Raw genomic sequence first — 25,198 nt, 5'->3', positions numbered from 1 at the left:
AGAAGCGAGAAGATGACTGAGTTGATCTTCTTCATTAGAAGGTTCTTTTCACTTATAAGTTATAGATAGGAAGCAATGTAAATAAGATAGGATGCATCAAGTTAGAAAGAAGCATCGTGATAGAAGCATTAGAAGAGCTCATGACATGGAATGCAGAAAGTATGTCTGGTACAAATTACAAAGAATAGGAAGCTCTTAAGGAAACCTCATTAATACTTATAGAAGCAGAGGTCATCATCAACTGGGACCATCATAGAAGAAAACATCTGCAGGATGAGGATATGAAACATCCTCGAGTTTCTCTGATCACCAATGAAGAAAGGAAGCAAAGGTTTTCATCAGGAATTTCAACTCGTGGGATATAAGGAATGATGACATAATAGGAAAGTAGGTCTGAAGGATAAAATCCTTTCGAATGAAGCTGCTACAGGAAGTCTGAATGACTGAAAGAAAGATGAGGTATGTATGCTTACATAGACTATTATGAAAGTAATGTCATATGGTTGTAGATAATATGGATCACTATTTCCATCTTGGGAAATATGATCAAGAGAAGAAAGTATCTCCTCCTACGAAAGATTGCAACAAAGCATAAGTCACACTAGATGAAATCAACATAATATGATATGAACCATGTGGAAGCTTACAATCAAGGAACTATGATTGGAAGCTCCTGAGAATGAAGTGAGAAAAGATAGGAAGAGATCATGTTAATATACGACGAAGGTGGAAGGCATTCAACATCCGAAGTCCAAGAAGATTTGACTAGAAGATCTCCCGAAAGGATGTGAAGACTCTGATGAAAGTCTGAAAAAGATAGAGACCCTTGACAATGAATATTCGTGGGAGATGTGTCAATCTGCATGCAGGATGCTGATACTATAGGAAGATGTCATGGTGAAAGATCATCACAAAGGTAATATTGAGTTGAAGTTTTCATTGATTATTTGTGAACTAACATCTGGTTGGGCTTATGGAGGAATGTCGAAGGGAAGATCTGTAAATAACTTCCAAGCAGGTCATATAGATGGATGTAATGTCCTTCCGAAATATGGCATGAAAGCATAATGACATGAAGCAAAACAAGATGGAAGATCTAATGTATCACTTTCTGATGAGTTGAGGACATGATTGAATTATGGATAAAAATTCATGGATGATATGTGCCCTATATAGAAGTTCTCAAAGATGAAGACTCCTTGATGAAGAAGAAATTCATGACATCGAAGAAAGGAGTTCTTCAAGTAGCTGGTTGTTTCAGGATCTCCACATAAGGAGCTGCGATAGGTCCCTGGTTAAGAGGGACCCTGAAAAGAAGTTTCTTACTTGGAAGAAACTTGGAAATTCCTAAGCTGGAAGCTTAGGTACATTCCTCTGTGATATGAATGAGTACATTCCTTTAATGGAATAAATCCTCCTGGTATAAAAAGGAGTGATAGACATGTTGTTCTAATCTTCACTTGGGAAGACAAAATGGAAGATTGTGTAATCATTTGGCATCCGATGCTCTTAGGGGATGAGGTGGGGCATCCCATGAAAGAGTAGTTGTGGAGGACCAATATTCTTTTGGGACTGGGGAGTCCAAGAAAAGAATAGTCCTTATGGAGCATATCCTAAGTGAACCCAAGTGGGGTATGTTTCTAGAGAGACAATGATGAGTATGTCTATAAATCATTGGTCTCGCCAACATTGTGCTTTGATCTTGTGGAGAGATAGAGCTGTTAGTCAAGGCCTTGCTATATAACAATGTTGGTTGGTATGATTATTTACAAATGAATTACAAATCCGAATTCTTCTTATGAGAGATTCTTCAGATTAAGAAAGTCCAAGTACCATTATGAATACCTCCCTAGTTAAGAAGGAGTGTTGAAAAGTGTAAATAGGTTCGGTCTTCATAATGACATGTAAATATGATTTTATGTAATGAGATGTAAATAAGAAAAATTACGTGGGTTTCATGAGCAAAGGATTTTGTTTTTGAGTCAAGACTCCCATTGAGAGTCTTTAGGATTTATTTGTCATCTAGTCATAAAATGTTTGAGTTTTTGTCATGTAAATGAAGTCATGTTACACTTTGTAAAAGGTCATCTTGTCTATGTAAAAGTATCCTCCAAGAACTTGTCACCTAACCTCTTCAAACCTACAAATGATGAGGAATTTGCTAGATCAAGTCGGCCTAAAGGTCAAGTGAAAAAGTGTATAAATAGCCCAATTCGGCCTCATTTGGAGACATACAATTTGGACAAGCAATTCAATCTAATCTCATCTAGAAAAGTGCGAGGATAAGGCAAAAGAAAGGTACGAAGAGGGGTCTAAAAGGAGTGCGAAAAAGGAGCAACAAAAGTGAAGTGCAAAGATTCTTCTGGAATAACGAAGTTTCTTTTGGGCAGTGCGAAGTTAGGGCAGGGAAATTTCTTCTGGGTAGTGCGAAGTTAGGGTAGTAAAGTTTCTTATGGGGCAGCAAGAAAGGATTCTTCTGGGAAGGTCGAAGTAAAGACCTAGAGATCGAGATTCTCTAGGAAAATTGTGAAGAAGCAGTGAAAGATATAGAGACCGAGTTTCTCTAGAAGAAGCCGAGAAGGAGCAGTTCTAGATCAAGAAGAAAGTGTTGATTTGGGGTAGCATCGGATGTGCTCTAGCTATGAAAATTGGTGGAGAGGCTAAAGCACATGAGATCTCTAAGACCCAGAAATGGTTTGGACAGATTGTACCTGGTTTGGGAGATATTAAAATAATTAATATTTTTAATGGAGTTCCTCGTCATTCGATTTGCTAGAGCGGGGTTGCTAAGCAAAGTCGAATCAGTGATCAGCAACAAGGGGCAGTGAGTATTGGGTAGAGAGGCAGAGATAGTGCCGAGAGACCAACGCAGAGGCAAAGAGCGAGAAGCAGCAGCCACAGCAGGCCACGCAGAGCCCAACAGAGACAACGCAGAGGCCAGAGGGATTGCGTCATCCACGCAGAGGGCAGCTGGAGTGACGCAGAGGGTCCCAGAGTCTGCGCAATGCCTCAGAGAGCTGACGCAGAGGGGTATGAGGTTGATGCAAAAGCCAGCAGGGCTAACACAGTGCTTCAGAGTTGTTGGAGAGGGTTTCGTGGGACAAGTTTTTTGAAGACCTGTTTCCAAATAGAGAGGTATTACTGCCGGTTGTTTTTCTCTGTCAGGTGAGCCAGTTTGGCACCCAATTGTCCTCAAGGAAATATTGCATAATAATAAACCCTCAGAATAGCTGCATTGGTTTTCCTGCATTGGGCTTTTCAGGGACATTTGTCCAAAAATAACAGTGTCACTTGTGTGTTTGTTTTCTTTTAGCTGATGATTTGTAGATGTTGTGACTGTATTGTGTTTATTTTGGTATTTAAATGTTTTAAATAACTTGTTCAGAATTTACAAGTAGTAGAAATAAACCAATAGAATACAGATTAATTTTCTAACAGATAGACTTGGAAAATTCAACATGGTATCAGAGCTTGGTTGCAAATCACAGGAAAGCTGAAGGCATCAGCTGAGCAGAGCATTTGTAGTAGAGTTAGCTATCCTGAGTGACAGAGCAGATCTTTGCAGAAAGCGACAGAGGAAGGGTTGACGTAGAAGGACTGCATCAACAGTCTGGGCCTGAGAGAGGCCAGCGCAGACGCTGAGGAGGGAAAAACAGGCTCACGCAGAGCCACACAAAGGCCAAGAGGGCTGATGCAGTTGGTTGAGGGAGCTATTTGTCGGTGCCGAGATTGTGTAGAGGTAAGAGGCTCAATCCTTCAGTTGCTGGGGCGAAGGCAGCCGTGGGCAGTTTGCGGGAGCGAAGCTGGTGGGGTACTGTGGTCAGAATAGCACCTAACAAGGCAAAACCAAAGTAGAGAGAGTTGCTGCCAAGACAGATTTCTAGCCAAGGAATCCAGATCAGTGTTGCAGTTGCATAAACGATCGGAGAGGGGCAACTTGACGGTTGGCAGAAGGATTTCCAGGAGGGAAATCGGGACTCAGAGGGAGTCCAGAAGAGAAATTCCAGAAGGAAGTAGAGAGACTCGGAGGAGTCAACAAAGAAGAGTAGAGAGATGACCGTGAATAGGTTGAGGGATTAGGATAGGCTGGACAGAGTGTCCAACTTTGTGGTCTGGAAGGCCAGAATCCTGTCCATTCTAGACAGACATTGCATCAAGGGCTTTACCTTGAGAGTAATGGCTATCCCAGCTGACTCGGTAGCTAATGAAAGGTACGAGGAGGCAATGGCCAAGGCAAAATACATCATCCTTGATGGGGTCAAGGATCATGTGGTCCAACATATTGCCGAGAAGGAGATGAAAAAGGAAATGTGGGATACCTTGAAGACGTTGTATCAACATACTTCCGTGCAGAGGAGGATGCTACTTGAGAATCAGCGACGGTCATACCAGAAGCAGAAGGGGGAGTAGATAGATGACTTCCTCGGTCGGTTGAAGGAGATCCGGGACCAACTGACTTCCATAGGAGCCACACCGGATCAGGAGTTGATGGTGAGGACCGCAGTTAACGTAGTCTCCGAGGAGTGGGAGACATTTGTCCAGAGCATACTGGGCAGGGCGAGTCTTCCAGATTGGGAAGAACTGTGGGCGACTCTTCGCCAAGAGGAGATTAGACGACTGAGCAAGATGGGAAGTAGCAGCAAAGGAGTTCAGATCAAGAAGGAAGAGGAAGAGGATGCAACTCTGGCATCTGCGGGAAAGCAAGAGAAGAGGAAGAAGAAGGACCTCTCCAAGTTCAAGTGCTTCCATTGTGGGGAACTGGGTCACTATCTGAACCAGTGTCCGAGGAAGAAGAACAAGGGAGAGGCTTTTGACTCTAAGGCAGCACCAGCGAAGGCAGAGAAAGAAGTCGAGGAAGATGACGATTGTGCATGAGTGCTCATGTACCTCTAGAGAAGAGGTGGGGAGACATCGCGCTGTAGTCAGGAGGACTACAGGCGATGAGGGTCAGGATCCATGAGGTACCCAACCTCTTGGATTATACCTTGCTACGGGAGCCCCGAAGGGGAGTAGCAGGATTGGCGGATGTCGGTAGAGATGGATGTGAATGAAGCAGTGGAGAGTGCTACAGTGTAGGAGTCCCTGGGCAGCGCGAGGCTAGCAGGCTGCAACAGTGCGAGAGGCACGGGAGTGTTGCACCAGTGTAGGATGGCACAAAGAGGTGTGCAATGGTGCGAGATGCAGGGAGTTGTTGCAGCAGCGCAGAGGTCAGTAGAGGGAGCACTTGTTAGCGGTAGAGAGAGCTTCAACATCAGGAGTGTTTTTAGCCTGACAGGGATGTCAGATGTTGGGTGGATCAGTTACTTACTTCTCAGTAACTGAGCTGCAATGCAGTAGCACGATGCAACATGATGAGAGGGGGATGCAGTGCAGATGCAGTGTTGGGAGGATGGACCATCTATCTAAAACCATCTTCACCTGTATGGATTCCTTATTTAACAACATCAAATCCTACCATGGAAGGGATATGATGGATAACATCAGATTTCGAAAAATTAAGATTGTCCAGAGCTAAACTCATTTCTAATCTGAATTTTCTTAAAAAGTGCAGAGATAACAAGGTCACACTCTGCTGACATAAGAAGAGAAAGAATCTCTAAATCAGTCTTAGCTGAACATGTTCATTACATCTGCATGGAAAAAGCCAAACTTGTTAGAAAAGAAGAACACTGTCTTAAAAGAAAAATTAAAGAAGTCATTGAAATAGAAAAAAGGAAAAACAATTTTAACCGTGATGATGGATTAAAATTAAGTAACACTTGGAAACCTTTACTAGAAATCCTAAAAAACAATAATCTCCACTCAGATTAACCCTTTCCCTCAGATTAACTCAAAAACTATCAATCATTATAAATCTCCTCTTAACCATCCTCCTTAACCATTAATTCATTAACCTAATCAAATCATAAAAAAGTAATAAATTAATAAATTAATTAATTGATTAATTAAATTAAAATATATACATATATATATATATATATATATATATATATATATATATATATATAATAATAACAATAATCATATAGATACATATTTCATCAAACCTTTTTATATATAATTAAATTAAAAATTAAAAATAAAAAATTATAATAGAAGAAATAAATTGAAATAAATAAAAATTATTAATAATTTATCAATCATATTAAACAAATAATTAAATATAACAAATAAATAATTTATTAATTAATTAAATTAAATTAAATATCAAACTTTTATTAATTATATAATTAAATTAAAATTAAAAGTTATAGTAATTAAAATAGAATAATGAAATTAAAATAAATAAAAAATTAATAATAATTTAATAATCATAATAAAAAGATAATTAATTAAAAAAATAATAAATAAATAAATAATTGATTAATTAAAAAAAAATATTTTTTTTATATATATAATAATAAGAATAATAAACATATATAGATACATATTTCATCAAAAAATTTTCAAAATATATAATTAAACTATAAATTAAAAGTTAAAGAAAATTATAATAGAATAAAGAAATTAAAAATTAATAATATTTTAATAATCAGAACAATCAAATGATTAAATATAACAAATAAATAATTAATTAATTAATTTAAACTCATTAATAAAGTAAATAAATCATTATTCAAAACAATTAATTTTTGATTTTGAGAAAAAAAAAAAAAATTAAATTAAATTAATTAAATTAAATACATGAGCCGACCTAATTTTTCACATCATTCCTCAATAACCTAGATATATATACCCTAAACCCAGCTCATGGATACATCATTGTTTGAAGATTATCTATTGTCGCGTCCCCTGATGATGGACTCACTTGGTAGTCCGAAACGTTGGGTTCACAAAACTCTTCAACATGTTATTCCTCCTCTATCTAAAACCATCTTCACCTGTATGGATTCCCTATTTAACAACAGCACGGATGCAGAGGGAGCTGCTGTACGGATGCAGCAGTGGCAGTGGCAGGGCCATGGGCAGCAGTACAGGTTGCAGCAGTGCAGAGGATGTTGGGCGGGGAGGCCTAGCATCAGTACAGGTACCAGTGCCGGATAATCAGTGTGATGCTCGGTGAGGAGTATTACTAGAGCACAGTCTTCGCTAAGAGTGAGTGTTGATTTGTGGTAGCATCGGATGTGCTCTAGCCTTGAAAATCGGTGGAGAGGCTAAAGCACATGAGATCTCCAAGACCCAGAAATGGTTTTGACAGATTGTACCTGGTTTGGGAGATATTAAAATAATTAATATCTCTAATGGAGTTCCTAAGTCTAGACTTAGGGAAATAAAAATATTAATGGGTATTAATATAAAACTAAGTTAGAAGGTTCCAAAAGTCATGGATCAAGCCAATTCTAATCTTAGTCGTTGATTAGAGATTTAATCTCGTCCGTTGAAGGACTAATGAGAAAAGTATAAGAGGAGGCTTGAGGGTTAGTTGGAAGATACACCAGAGTAATCAGTCATTTGCTAGAGTGGGGTTTCTAAGCAAATTCGAATCAGTGATCAGCAGTGAGGGGCAGTGAGTACTGGGCAAAGAGGCAGAGATAGTGTCGAGAGACCAGCGCAGAGGCAGAGAGCAAGAAGTAGCAGCTAGAGCAAGCCATGCAAAGCCCAACAAAGACAACGCAGAGGCCAGAGGGACTGTGTCATCCACGTAGAGGGAAGCTGTAGTGATGCAGAGGGTCACAGAGGCTGCGCAGTGCCTCAGAGGGCTGACACAGAGGGGTTTGAGGCTGACGTAGAGGCCAATAGGGCCATCGCAGTGCTTCAGAGTTGCTGGAGAGGGTTTCGTGGGACATGTTTTCTGAATACCTATTTCCAAATAGAGAGGTATTACTGCGAGTTGTTTTTCTCTGTCGGGTGAGCCAGTTTGGCACCCAGTTGTACTCAAGGAAATACTGCATAATAATAAACCCTCAGAATAGCTACATCGGTTTCCCATATTGGGATTTTCCGAGGACATTTGTCCAAAAATAATGGTGTCACTTGTGTGTTTGTTTTCTTTCAGCTGATGATCTGTAGATGTTGTGACTGTATTGTGTTTATTTTAGTATTTAAATGTTTTAAATAACTTGTTCAGAATTTACAAGTAGAAGAAATAAACCAACGAAATACAAATTAATTTTCTAACAGATAGACTTAGAAAATTCAACAGAAAGGCGAAGGAAGGAAGAGGTAGAGCATTAAGGTTGGTGACAAGGTTCTTGAGAGGATACTAGAGTCAAGGGTCTATGTCATGGTCTTGGTACTTATCAATTGAAGATCTAGAAGAAGAATTTTGATCGGGTTTTCCTCTCAAGAGGTGAGAGGTTTTGGCCCTGGCTGGAGAAGCCTACATACTGTGTCACTTGTCTTTTGATTATGCATTTTGGTAATTGTCTTGATGAAAGAACACATTAATAAGCTAACGAAGAAAAGACTATAAGATAAAGAAGTAAAAGTGCATCACAAGCAATTATCAAGCAGAGAAATTGTTAACTTTGAATACCCTAGATTTCTCAACAACAAGGTCTACTCTAAAATATCTTCAAGCTTCTCCAAAACATCATCCAAATGAATTCAAACCTGCTGCAAAAAACTCTCCACAAACTGCTCCAGAAATGCTTCACATGCTACTCAAAAAGTCTTCAAAGAAACCTCTCTAAAGTTTGCTCTAGTAATGGTCCAAGTCTACCTTGATAGGTGTCTTCAAGTCTGTTATAATAGTGTCTCCAAGTCTACTCAAGGATTATCTTCAAATAGTTCTGTAGGTATGTTGATCCAAGTCTTACCAATACTTCATAATCAAGGTCTTCAAGGCACTTCCTAATCAAGATCTTCAAGCCACACTTGAACTTTTAGTGTAAACATGTCCATTCAAACCCTCATTTCCTCAGTAAATTTCTTGCCCATAATTCGAACCCTCGATTGTGCCAATCCTTATTGACGTGAAGCCTTGAACCCTTTGATAGATACACTGATACTAGATATGTGGATTTTTATTCTGGAAAATTGATAAACCTTTTATCACACGCATCACTGTCTTTTGTTTAGTCGATCTTGATCTCATGACACGTTGGCTTGGGTTGATCGAAAAAAATCGACTTCTGATGCTTCCTGTATTAGAAATATATATCATTGCTGCACTATGAGAACTTGATTGGAATTGATTGACTGAAACTCCCTTCGAGTCAATCGGTGGCCATACTTTCTCTTTTATTGTGAATGTCTCCTTGCAACGAGCAACTACAGATAGATCATGTGTTCTTCTACATCGACTTCTCTACTTCTACGATTCCTCTTCATGAGTTCTCTTCATACTCACCGAGCTGACCTCACAAACTGTTGGTTGAAGACTGTTTTTATTTATATAGGTTGGGTTACCCAAAACAAGTCGACCTATCATTTAAGTGAAGCCGACTTGATTAATTAAATCAGAGACGACCAGAAGAAGGTATAGCTACTTGTTTGTTGAAGTCTGGACTTAAATATCTTTGTGGCTCTTCAAATTTGTGCTTATGTGGAACCAATATTTCTCGGTCTTCCTTGTTTGAATTCTTCTGAAAAGCTTGTCCTTGAACTGCAAGATCCTTTAAACCTTTCATTACTATTTCATGTCTAGAAACACAATGATTTGAACAAGAGAAGCTTCAGCAGTTTTTCTAAATCTACATATTTATATCTAGTCAAAAAGGTACTTACGACCATCAACACCAAGTTTTGCATCATATAGTGCCAAAATTATGTGACAAATGAGTGAGGGGACAAAATGGTTGGCTCAGGTGGGGGAGAAAAGTAGCACAGGTGGGGGAGAAAAGTAACACATCAAAGCTATTAAGTGGCTGGAAAGGGCTGCTGGCTGCCGACTGAAGACAAATATGGGAGGAAAGTTCTCCTATAGGGGTCACCCACTGGTGGTGGGTAACAAGACTAACTACATCAATGAAGCCAAGACATTGCCACCAACCCAAAGAAATATGACATCTTATAGTACATAAGGCATCTTTCTTGAAGTCCAAATCTTTCCAGAAATTCATCTCTATGGCTCGAAGACCGAGAGCTCTATGGTAGAATTGTGATATGATAGATTTATGAAGCTCATCTCTGTGACACCTAGACATGTAGCAACAAGGACCGTAACAAGATATTTGAAGTCTCATGAAGCATAAGTACATGAAGCAGTCATGCTACCAAGACTCCTATACATAATAAAATAATGACACCTTGAAGTTGACCTATCTAACATTGAATCTTGAAATCTTGAAGGATGAAGGACTGAGATCAATGTAAAGACCATATGAAGACCTAGTTGCAAAAGAAAATTTAATGAGAAGTCCGATATTAGTGTAAGAAGCCCCAAGAAGTTACAATATAGTACCATACTTGAAGGCAAAAGTGTATTAAAAAAGCTATGTATAATCCTTGTTCATTTGTGATTAATAACCTATGTCAATTATAGGATGATGATCTAATGCTCTTGAAGAGTAATAATGCATTATATAGAGGATATGTGTTGATATATTTCAGAGAGCATTGACTTGTTAGCATTTGAAGTCTTTTTGTGCATATAAGTCCAGGTTTCTAAACCTAGGAATGAAATGAACTACATCTATTGCATAGAAAACTTGCATTTCTAGGGTTTTCATGCTTGTAGAATTTGCAAATCCTAACATGACAAACCTTGAAGACCTTGAAGAAACTAGGGTTTTGCAACTAACTCTCTAGTGTGGTTGTAGAACTTTGTAATTTTTAAGTGGTAGGTCTTGAAGACTTTGGCATGTAGGGTTTGTAAACCCTAGCATAGTTTGGACTAAAAGAAACCCTAGGAACAAAACCCTATGTAATCATTTCCGCTGTAAGAGGTAGACCCAACCCTTGATGATGATGACATTGTGAGAACAAGGTTGGCGAATAGGTCCAAGATTAAGATGGAGCTTACTTTCCTTGAAAGATAAGTATTCTACATCTCCTTGATTACTACTAATGCTATTGCCTTTGTCCTTTGTCCTTTTTGTCCTTTCATAGTCTTCTAACAAAGGTTGCAGGTCAAAAGTAGAATTATCTAAGGTTAACTAATAGTTAGAAGAATTGGAAGAACATGGCAAAGCATGAAGATTAAGGAGGAAGAAGAAGTTGATTAAATGGCAGTAGAAAAATAAGTTCACTTACCTCAGCCGAAAAGAAGGATAAGTTAGATCTTTGATGGATACAATGCTACTTGAAGTTTGGCAAGAAAACCCAGAGAAGCTTGTGATCAAAATAATATGACAGTTCTAGGGAAATATACACGTTAACAGGAATTTGAATAGTTTTGATATCGTTGTGCTGACAACTGATTGGTTAGATCTAGGATTGATAGTACTGATGTTGATAGAGATACTATTGATAATTGGAAGTTGATATAATTTCTTGGAAAAGCGTGAAAGCATAATTTTGTTATGAAGGAAGAAGATATGAAGACTTGTGCAATTAGCTATGAAGAAGTTTGGCTCCATAAGATGATGAACTACTTGATGACGTGTTGAAGCTATGTGAGAATTGACAAAGATCCAGAAAGGTCGAAGCTCGTTAATGTGATGCAGATAGGAGCGAAGCAGCTACAATAGATCTCCACGAAACATGTAGCCAATGCTTTGATGAGTACAATTGAAACAAGTTCCGACTTGTGGTTGTTCCTCCCTGTTTGAGAGGGAGTGAGGATGGACATCATATTCTACATGTGTCGTGCACTATTGCAGGACTAATAGCCGTAAGCCTAGTGAAGGCACTGGTAAGGAGAATGGTGGATTGGATAAGCATCTGGGACCGATACTTCTTGAGGAAATGTATCCAAGATAGGAGTAGTCCTGAGGACTGATACTCTTTGAGGATAGGGTATCCAAGATAAGAGTAGTCCTGAGGACTGATATTCTTTGAGGATGGGTGATATCCAAGATAAGAATAGTCCTATAAGGACATACCTGGTGAACATCCAGATGGGGTATGTGCCTTGAGAGGCGGTGGTGGTGTCCAAATGTATGCCTCCTAGCATTGTGCTCTGATCTAGTGGAGAGATAGAGCTTGTTAGTCAAGGCCTTCCTATGTTTGAGGATGCTGGTTATGATGATGATGATGCATTATCAATCCGGATCCCTTCTTCTGAGAATATTTCAATTTGAGAGTATCTTGTTATGTCGTTATAAATACCTCCCTAGTTAAGAGAGTGTTGAAAATGTAACTAGTGTCAGTCTTCATAATGTAACTCAAATGTACTATTGAAATATTTATTTTGTTCATTTATTACATTCATTATTATTATTTTATTTACTAGTCAAAGCATGTTCTTCATGCTTGTAAGGTTATTTGAGTCAAAAGGACAATTCTGTCATCCACAAGACGAAGTTGGCCCTCCTGGACAAGTTGGCCTAGAAGAGGCAACTATTCAACGTCCTGGACATGTATAAATAGAAGGAAGTTCGACCTCATCTGATCGCCAATCCATCACTTCGTTTTCTACGCAAGAAGGAGAATTTCAACGAAAGTCAAAGGAGAGAGAAATTTCGATTTTCTGCCCTAGTTTCTGTTCACACGTGCGAGTTTCTGAGGCAGTTTGTGGTACTACAGGCCCGAAATTACAGGGCCTAAATTTCAGGAGATGACCAAATTTCTGAGATTTGACCAGCATTGACTTTTGTTGACTATGATTTGTTGGAGATGGATTGAAGGAGGGTTGACTTGGGTCTTTGTGGCAGTCTTGGTCTTGGGTCTTAGATATCTCACTTTGATCTGATTCTATAAGAAGAGGATTTTTTTGGGTTTTCCCCCTTGTGGGGTTTTTGCCTTGGCTTGGAGCCTACATCTTTGTGTTCTTTGTCTTTTGTGATCTTCATGTTTTGTACTTTTGGTAATTGCTTGATGAAGAAGAGAACATAAAATTTAATAAGAAGCCAACAAAGATTCACAAGTAATTATCAAGAAAGAGAAATCTCTCTAATCTACAAGCATCCTGATTTCTCAACATCCACGGCTGCCATGTGTAAATTGGCCCTCAAATCCAGTGACAACTCATTAAATGTCAGCACGTAAAGATCTTCCATGTGGCATGTGTAGGTGGTCTCCACGTGTCCACAAATAACCCAAAATGCCTTGGAGAGTGTGAACAATGCCTCGATATTTGTGAAGTGTCTCAAACACTATGATCTGCCTCAGGAAATGTGAAACTGCCCAAAAATCAGAATGTAATCATACTGCCCTGCTTATCATAATCCGAGTGATAAATGCAAAATTTTACTATAGGTACCCCTGCTAAAAGGAGGGGTAACAAGTCCATGCTAACTAATCAATTTATTTTTACTTCATTTTTTTTTACATTAGAAGTCGGATATCAAAATTTTTACCATTTTTATTTTATTGGCGTACCACATCATATGTACCCTCCCACCCGAGCTGTGATAAGAGCACAATACTTATCTCTGTGCAAATAGCTTTACATATTTTGTAAGGATTTAATCTTTTAGTTGCTTATGAAATTTGTTTGCTAATCTGCTGAGTCCAACTTCAAAGTGGAATCTCATCATTCTTGAAGCTTCTCTAAATTGTAAAATGCCATGGTTTAAATTCACTACATATTTTTAACATGTCTAGTAACTACTTGCAAGTAAATTTATTATTTTAATGAAGGTACACTTTTCTTATTTTGCCAGGGTTTTCTATTCTGCTTGCCTTGTGAATCCAGTGCCAGCACTTCGTGGGAAAGACTACGGGAAAACAAAAATGAGATACCCAGATTACACGGAGACAGAATCAGGTCTACAGTACAAGGTTGTGTGCTTTGAGATAATACGATATGCAGTCTATTGATTATCTTTTTTCATTGTCAGACTTGTGAAAATCTATAATTTAATAATGAGACATCAGTTTCCTGTGTCTGGGCACAGGATTTGAGAACAGGTGATGGTCCTATGCCGAAGATAGGTGATTTGGTTGTGGTAAGTGCCCTTCCTGAATATCTTTTTAATTGTGCTCAAACATTGAAATTTTTGAATGCTGAAAATAAGACTGGTAATTACACATGGGACTTTCCATTTTCAATTATGTTAATTATGTGATAGTTCACAAAGTAATCAAAGAGGATGTGCATTTCAATAGCAGGATTGACTTAAATATCTAACTACCTTGTGGTGGCATGAGCTGGTTTTGGTATTTCTATGATCTTCATTACAAGGCTAAATTTTTATCCTTCAGGCCTTGTGGGCATATACTTTGATGGAAATTTTGAGGGGATTGCATGGATACATTTGACAAGCTAGAAGTTATGTTGATTGTTAATAATTACTGTTAGAGCCCAATAATTTGTGTCATTTTCCTAATTATAGAGTTTTGACATTCATTGCTGAATACAAAAGAAATTGCCTATTGGTAAATGTTGGAAAATGTAATTAGTTTCGGTGTTCACAATTGTCATTGTACTTATGTCAATATGTATATCTTATGTTACAAGAAAAAGAAGAAAGAAAAATATTATTTTTAAGCATGCATTTCAAGCTTCTAGGGTTTGTCATGTCAAAAGAATATTTTTCTTGAGTCAAGAGAGCCCTTGTCAATTGTATAAGACCCTTTTGGGCAAGATGTAACATGTAAAAGATATTATTTTGAGTCTAGAAAGTCCTTATGAGCCTCCAAGCACAAGTCGCCCTACCAGCAAGAAGTCGGCCTAGAGAGGGGTATTCGACCTCATGGAAAACCTATATATACAAGCAGCCTTGACCTCATTTGTCACCAATTTGATCAAACAAAAACAAGAAATTCGATCTGGAGTTGGGAACAAGAAGGAAGCAAGAGCGAAGGTTTAGAAGAAGAGAGCATCTCAAGGAGAAATCGAAATCTGATTTTTGTGACTATCTTTCTCTCACATGTGTGAAGGATCTAGGGTTTCTGTTGCGGCTTCAAGGCTGAGATTACAAATCTAGTTGCAGGTTCGAAACTTTGAAAGAAGGTCAAGACTTGTAGCCAGAAGTCTAGAAGAAAGGGAGCAAGTCAAAAGCAAAGGAAGGAGACCTATATTTGTTTTCATCTACCCACACGTGTGGTAGAGTTTCTACACCTATTGTAGAGCTGAATGTTGCAAGGCGAGATTGCAGATTTGAAGCTGGGGGTCGAAGCTAAGATTGGACGCAGGTTGAAGGAGGATTGACCCTTGTTGACTTGGTTGATCTTTGACCTACTTGGAAGAGATTCTTGGAGGGCTGACTTGGTGCTTGGAGGAGGACTTGGTCTAGGTTTTGGGTCTTGGTTTTCTTATTTGAAGCAAATTCTATAAGAAGAGAAGAGATTCTTTCTCGGTTTCCCCTTGGAGGGGTTTTGCCCTAGCTTGGAGCCTACTTCATGTGTCCATTACCTTTATTGTTTTTGCTCTTGATAATTGTTTGATAAAAAGCTCTAATAAAGAAACACAAGAAGATAACTGAAGTTCACAAGCAATTATTAAGGTGAAAGATAAATTGAATTAATAGCTGCCCTACTACATTCTCCAACATGGTATTAGAGCTAAGGTGAACAAAGAGAAGGCGGTTGGAAGATCATCTTGTTGACATAAGAAGGGATTGCTTGTCAAGGGGATTCTTTTGCAAAAGGACACATGGCAAGAAGAAGACCTATTGACCTAGAAGGGAGGTTACTACAAACTTTCATCAAAGATCTCATCATCTCAAGAACGATCAAGCTCTCATTGGAGGAAGGACAAGTTCTCGTTAGAAGCTCTCTAGTACACTCCATCATCTTGAAGAATAAGAAGCATCAAAGAATCTTGGGATCATCATCCACTCTTTGAAGTTGTTTGAAGACACTGTTGTTGAAGGGATCCTAGAAGTCGTCATTCTAGGGCATCTTTGAAGTCTCTTTAAAAGCATCAATATAGTTGGGGACATCATCAAGAAGGAGGATTCTTGGTTGACAAGCAAGTATCATATTGTCTTCTATATCTCAATCTACAGATCATATGGCTAAATTTTGCAAGGAAAGGAACAAGATCGTTGGATCAACAAACTTCTAGCATGGAAGAAGAGGATTGACTTGGCACTCATAGAAAATGAAGTCATGGAATATATCCATGGTGAAGTGGCTGTACCAGACAAAGAAAAGACTCAAGAGTTAGCAAAATACAAGAAGAGAGAAGTAAGAGCACAAATAATCATTGTTGAATCCATTAAGGATCATCTTGTTCCCTTTGTTGCTAATTTGAAGACATCTAAGGATATGTATGATAAGTTGGTAAAGTTGTACTCTATAAGTACATCAAGTCAAAAGATTTCCTTGAGGAATCAACTATATAGAATAAGGAAGTCAAAGGATGAAGACATGGCCACTTATCTCATGAAGATCTCACAAATAAGAGACCAATTGCAAGGGCTTGGGGAAACTGTTTCTGACTCTGAAATGACTATTTGTGTATTAAATGCTTTGCCACTTGATTGGAGCAGTTTTGCAACTAGTATCTACTCTAAGAAGGATACTACACCTTTTGATGAGTTATGGGCTCAATGTATCTTAGAAGAATCTATAATAAAAGCAAAGGATATGTCCAAGATTCAATGCTTTGGATGGAATGAGTATGGACATTTTAAGAGGGATTGTCCAAACAAGATAAACAACAGAAGAAAGGAAAGAAGTGAAGCTCACATAGCTAAAGAAAAGGGAGAACCTGAGAAGAAGCTGAAGGATGAAGGAATGAAGGAAGCTCTTGTTGATTTTTTGGGTAGCATCGGATGTGCTCTAGCTCTGAAATTTTGTGGAGGGGCTAGAACACGTGAGATCTCCGAGACCCAGAAATTGTTTGGTGAAATTCCACCTGGATTGTATTTTATTAAAATAATTTAATGGGTATTAATGAAAATACGGGTGAGAAGCTTCTAGGAGATGAGGATCAAGTCTAATTTAATCTTAGCTATTGATTAGAGACTTAATTTCAGCCTTTGATTTCTCAACAAGAAAAGTATAAATGGAGGCTTGGGGCCAGTTGGAGAAAACACATAGAGAGATTGAGGAAATCGATTTTCTGAGGTGAGAAGTTCTTAGGAGGGAAATCGATTGAGGAGATCTCTAGCAGAGAGGGGAAGTTCAGTAGAGGGACTTCAGTCCAAGGCTGAGAATACATAGCAGAGAGGCAGAGAAGCACCAGGAGAGACAACACAACTCTAGAAAGGGTGATGAAGAGGCTAGAGGAGCTGACACAGTCACTTAGAGGCAACGCTGGGGTTTCTGTGAGGCAGAGAGAGCAGCAGTTCAGCATATCGAATTTTTGAGCTAGGAAGGCTCACTGGGAGGGTGACGCAGCTCCTAGGGGAGGTGACACAGTTCCAGCATTGAGCTTGGATCAGCCATCGCTGCCCAGCACTGGGAACAACGCAGTCACCTGTGGGGTTTATTCATCTAGTTGTTGGATTCACTGAAATATCTGTCTCCAGATAGAGGTACTTTTGCCGGGTTTATTCTTTGTTGGGTGAGCTGGATTTGGCACCCTATTTGTATTCATAAATTTGCATAATAATAAAACCCTCATATCTGTTGCATCGATTTTCCCGCATTGGTTTTTTTCCGGGGACTTTTAGTTCAAAAATAAGTGTGTCCTTTGTGTGTTTATCTTATTTATTTTTTAGTACTTGATCTGTATATTGGTGTAGGTTGCAGAGTACTTGCATTAATATTTTCTGAATATTTCTAAAAATAACTTGTAAAATGAAGAACACAAGTAGGTAATGCAAATCAATTTACTGCAGTAGGATTTCTGGTTTTTTAGATTAATAAATTTTCACAACTCCATCCCTACCAGGTTCTTTATGCAATTTGTCTTTCTTTTATTAAGTAGAAAGTAGAGTAGCATACATTATTGCATTCTCTAGAAGAGCCTTGGTTTTTATAAAAGCATGGCATCGTAAATAGAAGCATATGATAGTAGGGAAATTAGAGTCTACATAATAAATTTGCTTTGGGAAGGATTATCTAGCTTAAGAAAAATGAGAAGATTGGGATCACATTGCATATTATAGTTTATCCAAACATTTTCTAACATAATGTTAGAGGTAATCATTTTGCAAAGATGGATCATCAAGATCCTATAAGAACCGTCATTTTGGAAGGTTCTTGGAAGAAGCATTATGACTGGTATATAGTCCATCTAGTATGGAAACGATACTCTTGAAGGATGACAGAATGAGATGGTCAAGCTGTAGTCTTTCTTGGGAAAAGAAGCCTATCTTCGATAGGTATAAGAAGCAGGCTCATTCAAGAAAGGATGACTAGATGGTTGTATGGAGGCAAATATATGCATATTTTAAGTAACTCTTCTTTAGGGTAGGGTTCATATCTACAAGAATCATGCAAGAAGAGTTGGTTATGGATGTGCTCAGTAAGTCTTCCACGTGGTTACTTGATTCTTGAAAGAATAAATTTGACATGCTTTGGAGTGGCTAGAGATCAAGACTCTTTCAAAAGATAACATGATAATATTGATCAACATCAAGTATAGTCTCCAGAATAAAGAAAGGGAGTTAACAATGACAACTCCAAGGAAGATATTGTAACTTGGTAATCAAGTTTGATCCATGGGCACCCAAATTAAGATGAATGCATGGAGAAAGATTCTTATACAATATGGAGATGGATCATGCGAAAGGATTTTGATCTTAGAAGTAAGCAGAATCCAAAGAGGCCATCATAATGAGGTAATTATGATATTGATGTTTTTGATATTGATTGTATGGTTAACATATTGTTTTGCTACCTGAAAGGATATTGCAGAAATACATAATGACAGTTGAGGCAAGTTCAACTGTTGGTGTTGAACTCGATTCAAAGAACATATGGATTGAGTGAATGGTTTTGACAATCCTTGAAAATTTATGTAGTCAAGATGTTTACATCATCATTCTGGGATTGAAAGGTAGCAGTTCATTGAAGATTGCTTTCATGTTTAGAGGGAGCTATGGTTAACTCTATTTTGGAAGGCTTAATACAATGCCTTCATTGATGATAACTAGAGGAAAGTGATATGAAAGGTTGATGGCTTGAACCCTGTCACAAGATTAAAGGAAGAAGATGGCTCCACAACATCCAGGAAGAAAGAAGCTCAATATAATGAGATACAAAGGAAAGAAGGAGCCATGCAACTATTACTTAATATTCTCCATGAAGAACTGGTAGCTGATACACTTATGAAAACAAGCTAGAAAGCTTGTGGTTATGACTTCCCAATTGAAAGGAAGTGAAAGAATCTCCTCTATGATTTAGAGGGTGTAGGAAGTCTCCTTGAATAATTGAAAATGAGCAAGAATCTATTCCCTAATCAAGTGGGAATGAGGATATTCTCCCTAGTTGAGAGGGAGTGATGATGGACATTATATTCTCTTCTATCATGTGTCATGCACTAGGCCAGGACTAACAACTGTATGTCTAAGTGAAGGCCATGTGTAATATTCCCAATGGAAATATCAAGTGATAACAAAAGCAAAAATGTGGACATGCAGCTAACAATTTCAACACACACACACACACACAATATCAGATTATGCTAGAAATTGCACCAAAATGCTGAGCCATTTTATTAATCTGAGCAGAATGGAGTACAAATGAATAGGAATAAATGAACCTAGGCTTGCTACAACAAGCAAGGAAAAACCCAGGTGATAATATGGCTTCCAAAGTGCTGGAAAAGCTCCTCTCCAACTTTTGTGATAACCCAATAATTTTCTGCTATTGATGCCAAATCGGAAATGGGATTTTTGCCCTCAGATGTGACAAGAAAATTCTGAAACTTTAGCTAGTGCACTATCTCAACAAGGACAACAAATCCCAGAAAGGGTTTGGGCTCCTTTTGAGCAACCCCGAGACCCCTAAAAAAGTGAGTTCCTCTAGCCAAAAATTCACACCACTTGGAAATGATACTGCAAAATGGGCTCCCAACTCCCCAAATCTTTCCCAAAATTTTCATCCGAAGTTCCACCCAAATCCAACCCCAAATTCCTTTGCCTCAACACCACAGTAGCTCAACTCTCCAAATGCCTACGCAGGCCCAACCAGTCACCCTCTGCACAGTTTCTGAAGATGAAAATTTGGCCTGTTAATTAGCCCCGAAATTAGGCTTGCAAATTCCCTCATTTTTTTAGCAAAACCTCTAATAAAAGTCCCTTTAATTCCTGGAAACCAACAAGCATTGTAGCTACTCCTTCAATTAATTTGTTCTCCCTCTACAACGCCTAGTATGCTCACAGAACAAGTCGAATGCCCTTGAAACTAGCTCTGGAACAACTCCACGATGAAGCAAGAATCTCTCCGAGGGTGACACTCAAGGTTCACTGAAGAAGAGTTGGAAATTCCTGCCTAGAAATTCCCTTGTGTTGAACAACACTCGTTGACTTGGATCAACAACTCAAGCGAACAAGGTTAAGCTTTCAGATTGGCAAAAAGTCCCAAAATGAGGTTTTCCACTTCTATTTATACTTGCTGCTCCTCTCTCCTTGTGGGCTCCACAATTCAACCTCCTTTCTTCTCTCTTCCCTCCAAATTGAACTTCCTCAAGGGAGTTCGAATTTCCTCCTTGAGGTGGTCCCCACATTCCACCATCCATTTAATTTATTCTTCTTTATAATGTTTTGGAGCCCCCTTCTCACAAAAATTAAATTAGTGCCTCTTCATCCATTTTTCCTAAGTTTTATGCCCAAATGGTCCACCACCAAAATTGCAAAAATTTAGGACTCACTTAGAAAAATTTAATTAGAGGGAATATTACACCATGATAGGGAGAATGGAGGATTGGATAAGCATCTGAGATTTCATTTAGGATAGAAAATCCAAATAGGAAGTGGACTGACAGTCTTTGAGGATTGGGCAGGTATCCAAGATAAGAGTGGTTGAAGAGGATTGATATTCTTTAAGGATTTGGAATCCAAGATAAGAATAGTCCTAAAAGGACATACCTAGTGAACATTCAGACGGGGTATGTACCTTGAAGAGGTAATATGGTATCTCGCATAACACCTCCCAACATTATGCTCTGGTATAAGAAGAGCTTGTCAAGTTAAGGCCTTACAATGTTGACAATGCTGCTTATAATGTTGATGGTTAAAGATGGCTTACTGATTCGACTCTTCTTATGAGAACTCTTCAGTTTGAGAATAACCTTGTACCGGTTGTACAATTATGAATACCTCCCTAGTTAAGAGGGAGTGTTGGAAAATGTAACTAATTTCGGTTTTCATAATTGTCATTGTACTTATGTCAATATTTATATCTTATGTTACAAGAAAACGAAGAAAGAAAAATATTATTTTTAAGCCTGGGTTTCATGCGTCATTTTATTGATCATCTGGGTCAAGCATGCCTTTCATGCTCCTAGGGTTTGTCATGTCAAAAAAATATTTTTCTTGAGTCAAGAGAGTCCTTGTCAATTGTATAAGACCCTATTGGGAAAGATGTAGCATGTAAAAGGTATTGCTTTGAGTCTAGAAAGTCCTTATGAGCCTCCAAGCACAAGTCGGCCTAGAGAGGGGTATTCGACCTCATGGAAAGCCTATATATACAAGCAACTTCGACCTTATTTGTCACCAATTCGATCACACAAAAACAATAAGTTCGATCTAAAGTTGGGAACAAGAAGGAAGCAAGAGCGAAGGTCTAGAAGAAGAGAGCATCTCAAGGAGAAACCAAATTCTGGTTTTTGTGACTATCTTTCTCTCGCACATGTGAAGGATCTAGGGTTTCTGTTGTAGATTCAAGTCCGAGATTACAGATCTAGTTGTAGGTCCAAAACTTTGAAAGAAGGTCAAGACTTGAAGCCAAAAGTCTAGAAGAAAGGGAGCAAGTCAAAAGCGAAGGAAGGAGACCTATATTTTTTCTCATTTACCCACACATGTGGTAGGGTTTCTACACCTATATTAGGGACGGAAATTGCAGGACGAGATTGCAGATTCGATGTTGGTGTCCAAAGCTAAGATTGGAAGCAGGTTGAAGGAGGATTGACCCTTGTTGACTTGGTTGATCTTTGACCTACTTGGAAGAGATTCTTGGAGGGCTGACTTGGTGCTTGGAGGAGGACTTGGTCTAGGGTTTTGGGTCTTGGTTTTCTCATTTGAAGCAAATTCTATAAGAAGAGAAGAGATTCTTTTTGGGTTTTCCCCTTGGAGGGGTTTTGCCCTGGCTTGGAGCCTACTTCTTGTGTCCATTATCTTTATTGTTTTTGCTCTTGATAATTGTTTGATGAAAAGATCTAATAAAGAAACATAATAAGATAACTAAAGTTCACAAGCAATTATTAAGGTTAAGGAGAAATTGAATTAATAGCTTCTCTACTACATTATCCAACAGTAAACATGTTGATCCACAAGTAGGTATTCATAGTCTTTAGAGTGCACAAAGATTCAAGTGAATCACAGTAGTGGAGAGTAGGAAACTTCATATATTATTAATGCTGTTGATACAATACAATGGATCACTGACCCATGGTAGGGTTCCCACATATAGGTTGATGTACCAAACTCTCCTAAATAAATCATTTCTTGGATACATCCTTTATAATAAATATAAACATTATGGTGTTTTAACCATCTCATCCTCACATCAACATTTATTGTTGGACATTGTCATGTCACTAACATGATATGATTACATCATACAAAAGTACACATCTGTAATTAAAGTGGAGCTCTTTATTTGCTCCAATACGCCACCAAGAGCTCCAAAAAGATCACTGACACAAATCTTTGATGGAGAACTTGAATTGACTACAACTTCTCTCTTTCCATTATTCTGGAATCTCTACTTGTCTGCCATCACTCTCATGTAAAAGGTAGAATTTGCAACTTGATGCCAAGTTTATCTACACAACCTTGGTGTTTTCTCTTCTTGTTGAAAGTAGAGCATGCAGTATGATCAGGGATACAAAATCCCTTAGATAACCACCACTGAAGACACGTTTATAGTTTTCTTTGCTAGGATGCCCACTTGAGACTTTTTATCTAGGCCCCTTCTGAACTGGAACCAAGCCTAATACATGAATCAAACCTTCATTTACTCTATTTTTTTAAATTATTATTATTTTTAATTTAAATTACTGTCATGTCCCCATTTTTATTTTCCTCTATAGTACAGTTAGGGTGGATTTGTAGGGTATGTGATGGCCAGGGTGCAGGAGCAGGATTACAACATTAGGGGTCCTAGGGGAGTTTTGAGGAGTTTTATGGGATCTTATGGCATTCGCTTGGCATATTCCATCATCTGCACAACTTGCCTTTCGTTTTGTTGCATTTCGACAACTTTCAAAAAATAGCATTATTATGGGGCCTAACTTAACTAATTATGCTCGATATGGTATTCTGAAAAGATTATTTGATGGAAAGCCTCAGTGTAATAGCTTGTTGGAACCAGAACGAGAAGATCTACAGGATGGGATGGTTAGAAGTGATTTTCAGTGACATGAGGAGGCATGGTGGCGAATTTACCATTTTCCCACATTAAAAAGAATATTTAATTGAAATAAAAAGAGGGAAATGTGCTCAACGATTAAAATAATAATAAAATAGGAGGTTCTAGAGGGGTCCATCAGATTTATAAAAGAGGAGGATGCCATTGGATGACATCTTGGGTTTGATCTTTATTCTTGTATGAGAGGTTTGAGAACTTGATTCTCTATTTCCTTTGTAGCCCTAGGACGAAAACCCTTGGGTGATTCAGCGAGATTGGGGGAGTACCCATCTCCCCTTGGTGAATTAATCCAGAATTCACAAGAGAGCATAGCTATTTTGGTTGTATCAATGTTACTTGGGAGTGGGAGCGAGAGCGACGAGAGCGAGAGCGACCATTTTCAGAAGCTCCCGGTTTGGGAGCGAATCCGGGAGCGATTTTTTAAAAATATATATATATTTTTTAATTTTTGATACATATATGTCAACAAAAACATGTAGAATGATGAAATAGACATAAAAAAAACATAAATTGATCATTGAACCATATCACATCAATCATCTAGATAAAAGAATGTTGAATGAATTAATTTCGAATGAGCAAAACAGCTCAATCATAATACAGAGATATTTACAATAATAGAAACATCAGGTTTCTATGTAGAATATAGAAACACTCAGTTTCATCTAAGAAACTGCTAAAAGAATACAAATAGCAACAGCTAAATACAATGAGCATTAAATACTAAATAGAATACTAAATAGGAATATTCTAATACCCTCCCTTAATGCTCAATCTATTTACAACACCAATAGACCCTCTGAATTTTACAAATTTATCAGGACCAAGAGGCTTGGTGAAAATGTCGGCGGGCTGCTCTGTTGTGGGAACATATTGTAACTGAACTGAGCCGTCTTCAACAAGCTGGCGAATGTAGTGGCAATGAGTTTCCACATGCTTTGTTCGTTCATGAAAGACTGGATTCTTGGCAAGTTTGAGCACTCCCTGATTATCACAAAACAAAGAAGTAGGCCTTGTCTGGGAAACATGCATATCTGCAAGCATACGTCGAAGCCAAACTGCCTCACATGATGCCTTAACTGCTCCCCGATACTCTGCTTCTGTTGAGGAGAGAGCCACTGCCTGTTGCTTCTTACTAGTCCAAGTAACAACACCGGATCCTAGATTAAACACATACCCAGCTGTAGATTTACGGTCATCAACCGAACCGGCCCAGTCAGAATCAGTGTAACCACGGAGTATAGGTTTGGAACTTCGAGTGTATAGGAGACCATAATCAGAAGTGCCACACACATATCGTAGCACACGCTTTGCTTCTTGCCAATGATCAGCTTTAGGGGCTGACATGAAACGGGAAATGTAGCTTACTGCAAAACTGATGTCAGGTTTGGTAGCAGTAAGGTAGATGAGACTGCCCACTAATTGCCTGAATAAAGTTTCATCCACAAGGGGAGAGGATGACTATGTTGAAAGTTTGAGCCCTGGTTCCATAGGAGTCGTGGCTGGTTTGCAATCCTGCATTCTGAACCTGTCCACAAGATTTCTGGCATACTTGGACTGAGAGAGAAAGATCTGATTTTCAGTCTGCCAAACTTCAACCCCCAGACAGTAATGAAGAAGTCCCAAGTCGGTCATCTCAAAAGTTTTGCATAAATCTTGTTTGATCCTATGGATCAAATGTGCATGACTGCCAGTAATGATAAGGTCATCCACATAGACAACCACAAACAAGATATCATCACCAGTATGCTTGATATACAGATTTGCATCAGATGGACTC

General features: G+C 38.4%; 1 protein-coding gene across 2 annotated transcripts in view; it reads left to right on the top strand.

Annotated features, from left to right (window-relative positions):
- The window catches only part of LOC149201567 (peptidyl-prolyl cis-trans isomerase FKBP19, chloroplastic-like), a 359,273-nt gene that overhangs the window by 108,465 nt on the left and 225,610 nt on the right, over positions 1–25,198 (top strand). For both annotated transcript variants that reach the window (XM_089402958.1, XM_089402957.1), the window contains exons 4-5: positions 13,682–13,767; positions 13,884–13,934. In XM_089402958.1, coding sequence (XP_089259084.1) covers positions 13,682–13,767; positions 13,884–13,934 — 137 coding nt within the window. The remainder of the gene's footprint in view (positions 1–13,681; positions 13,768–13,883; positions 13,935–25,198) is intronic.

This window comes from Pinus tabuliformis, chromosome 2_1 (genome assembly GCF_031772625.1).
Source record: "Pinus tabuliformis cultivar Carrire ecotype Pingquan chromosome 2_1, CPIR1, whole genome shotgun sequence".
NCBI lineage: Eukaryota > Viridiplantae > Streptophyta > Pinopsida > Pinales > Pinaceae > Pinus > Pinus tabuliformis.
The sequence above is the reverse complement of the archived record's forward strand: the minus strand, read 5'-3'. Positions and strand labels throughout refer to the sequence as shown.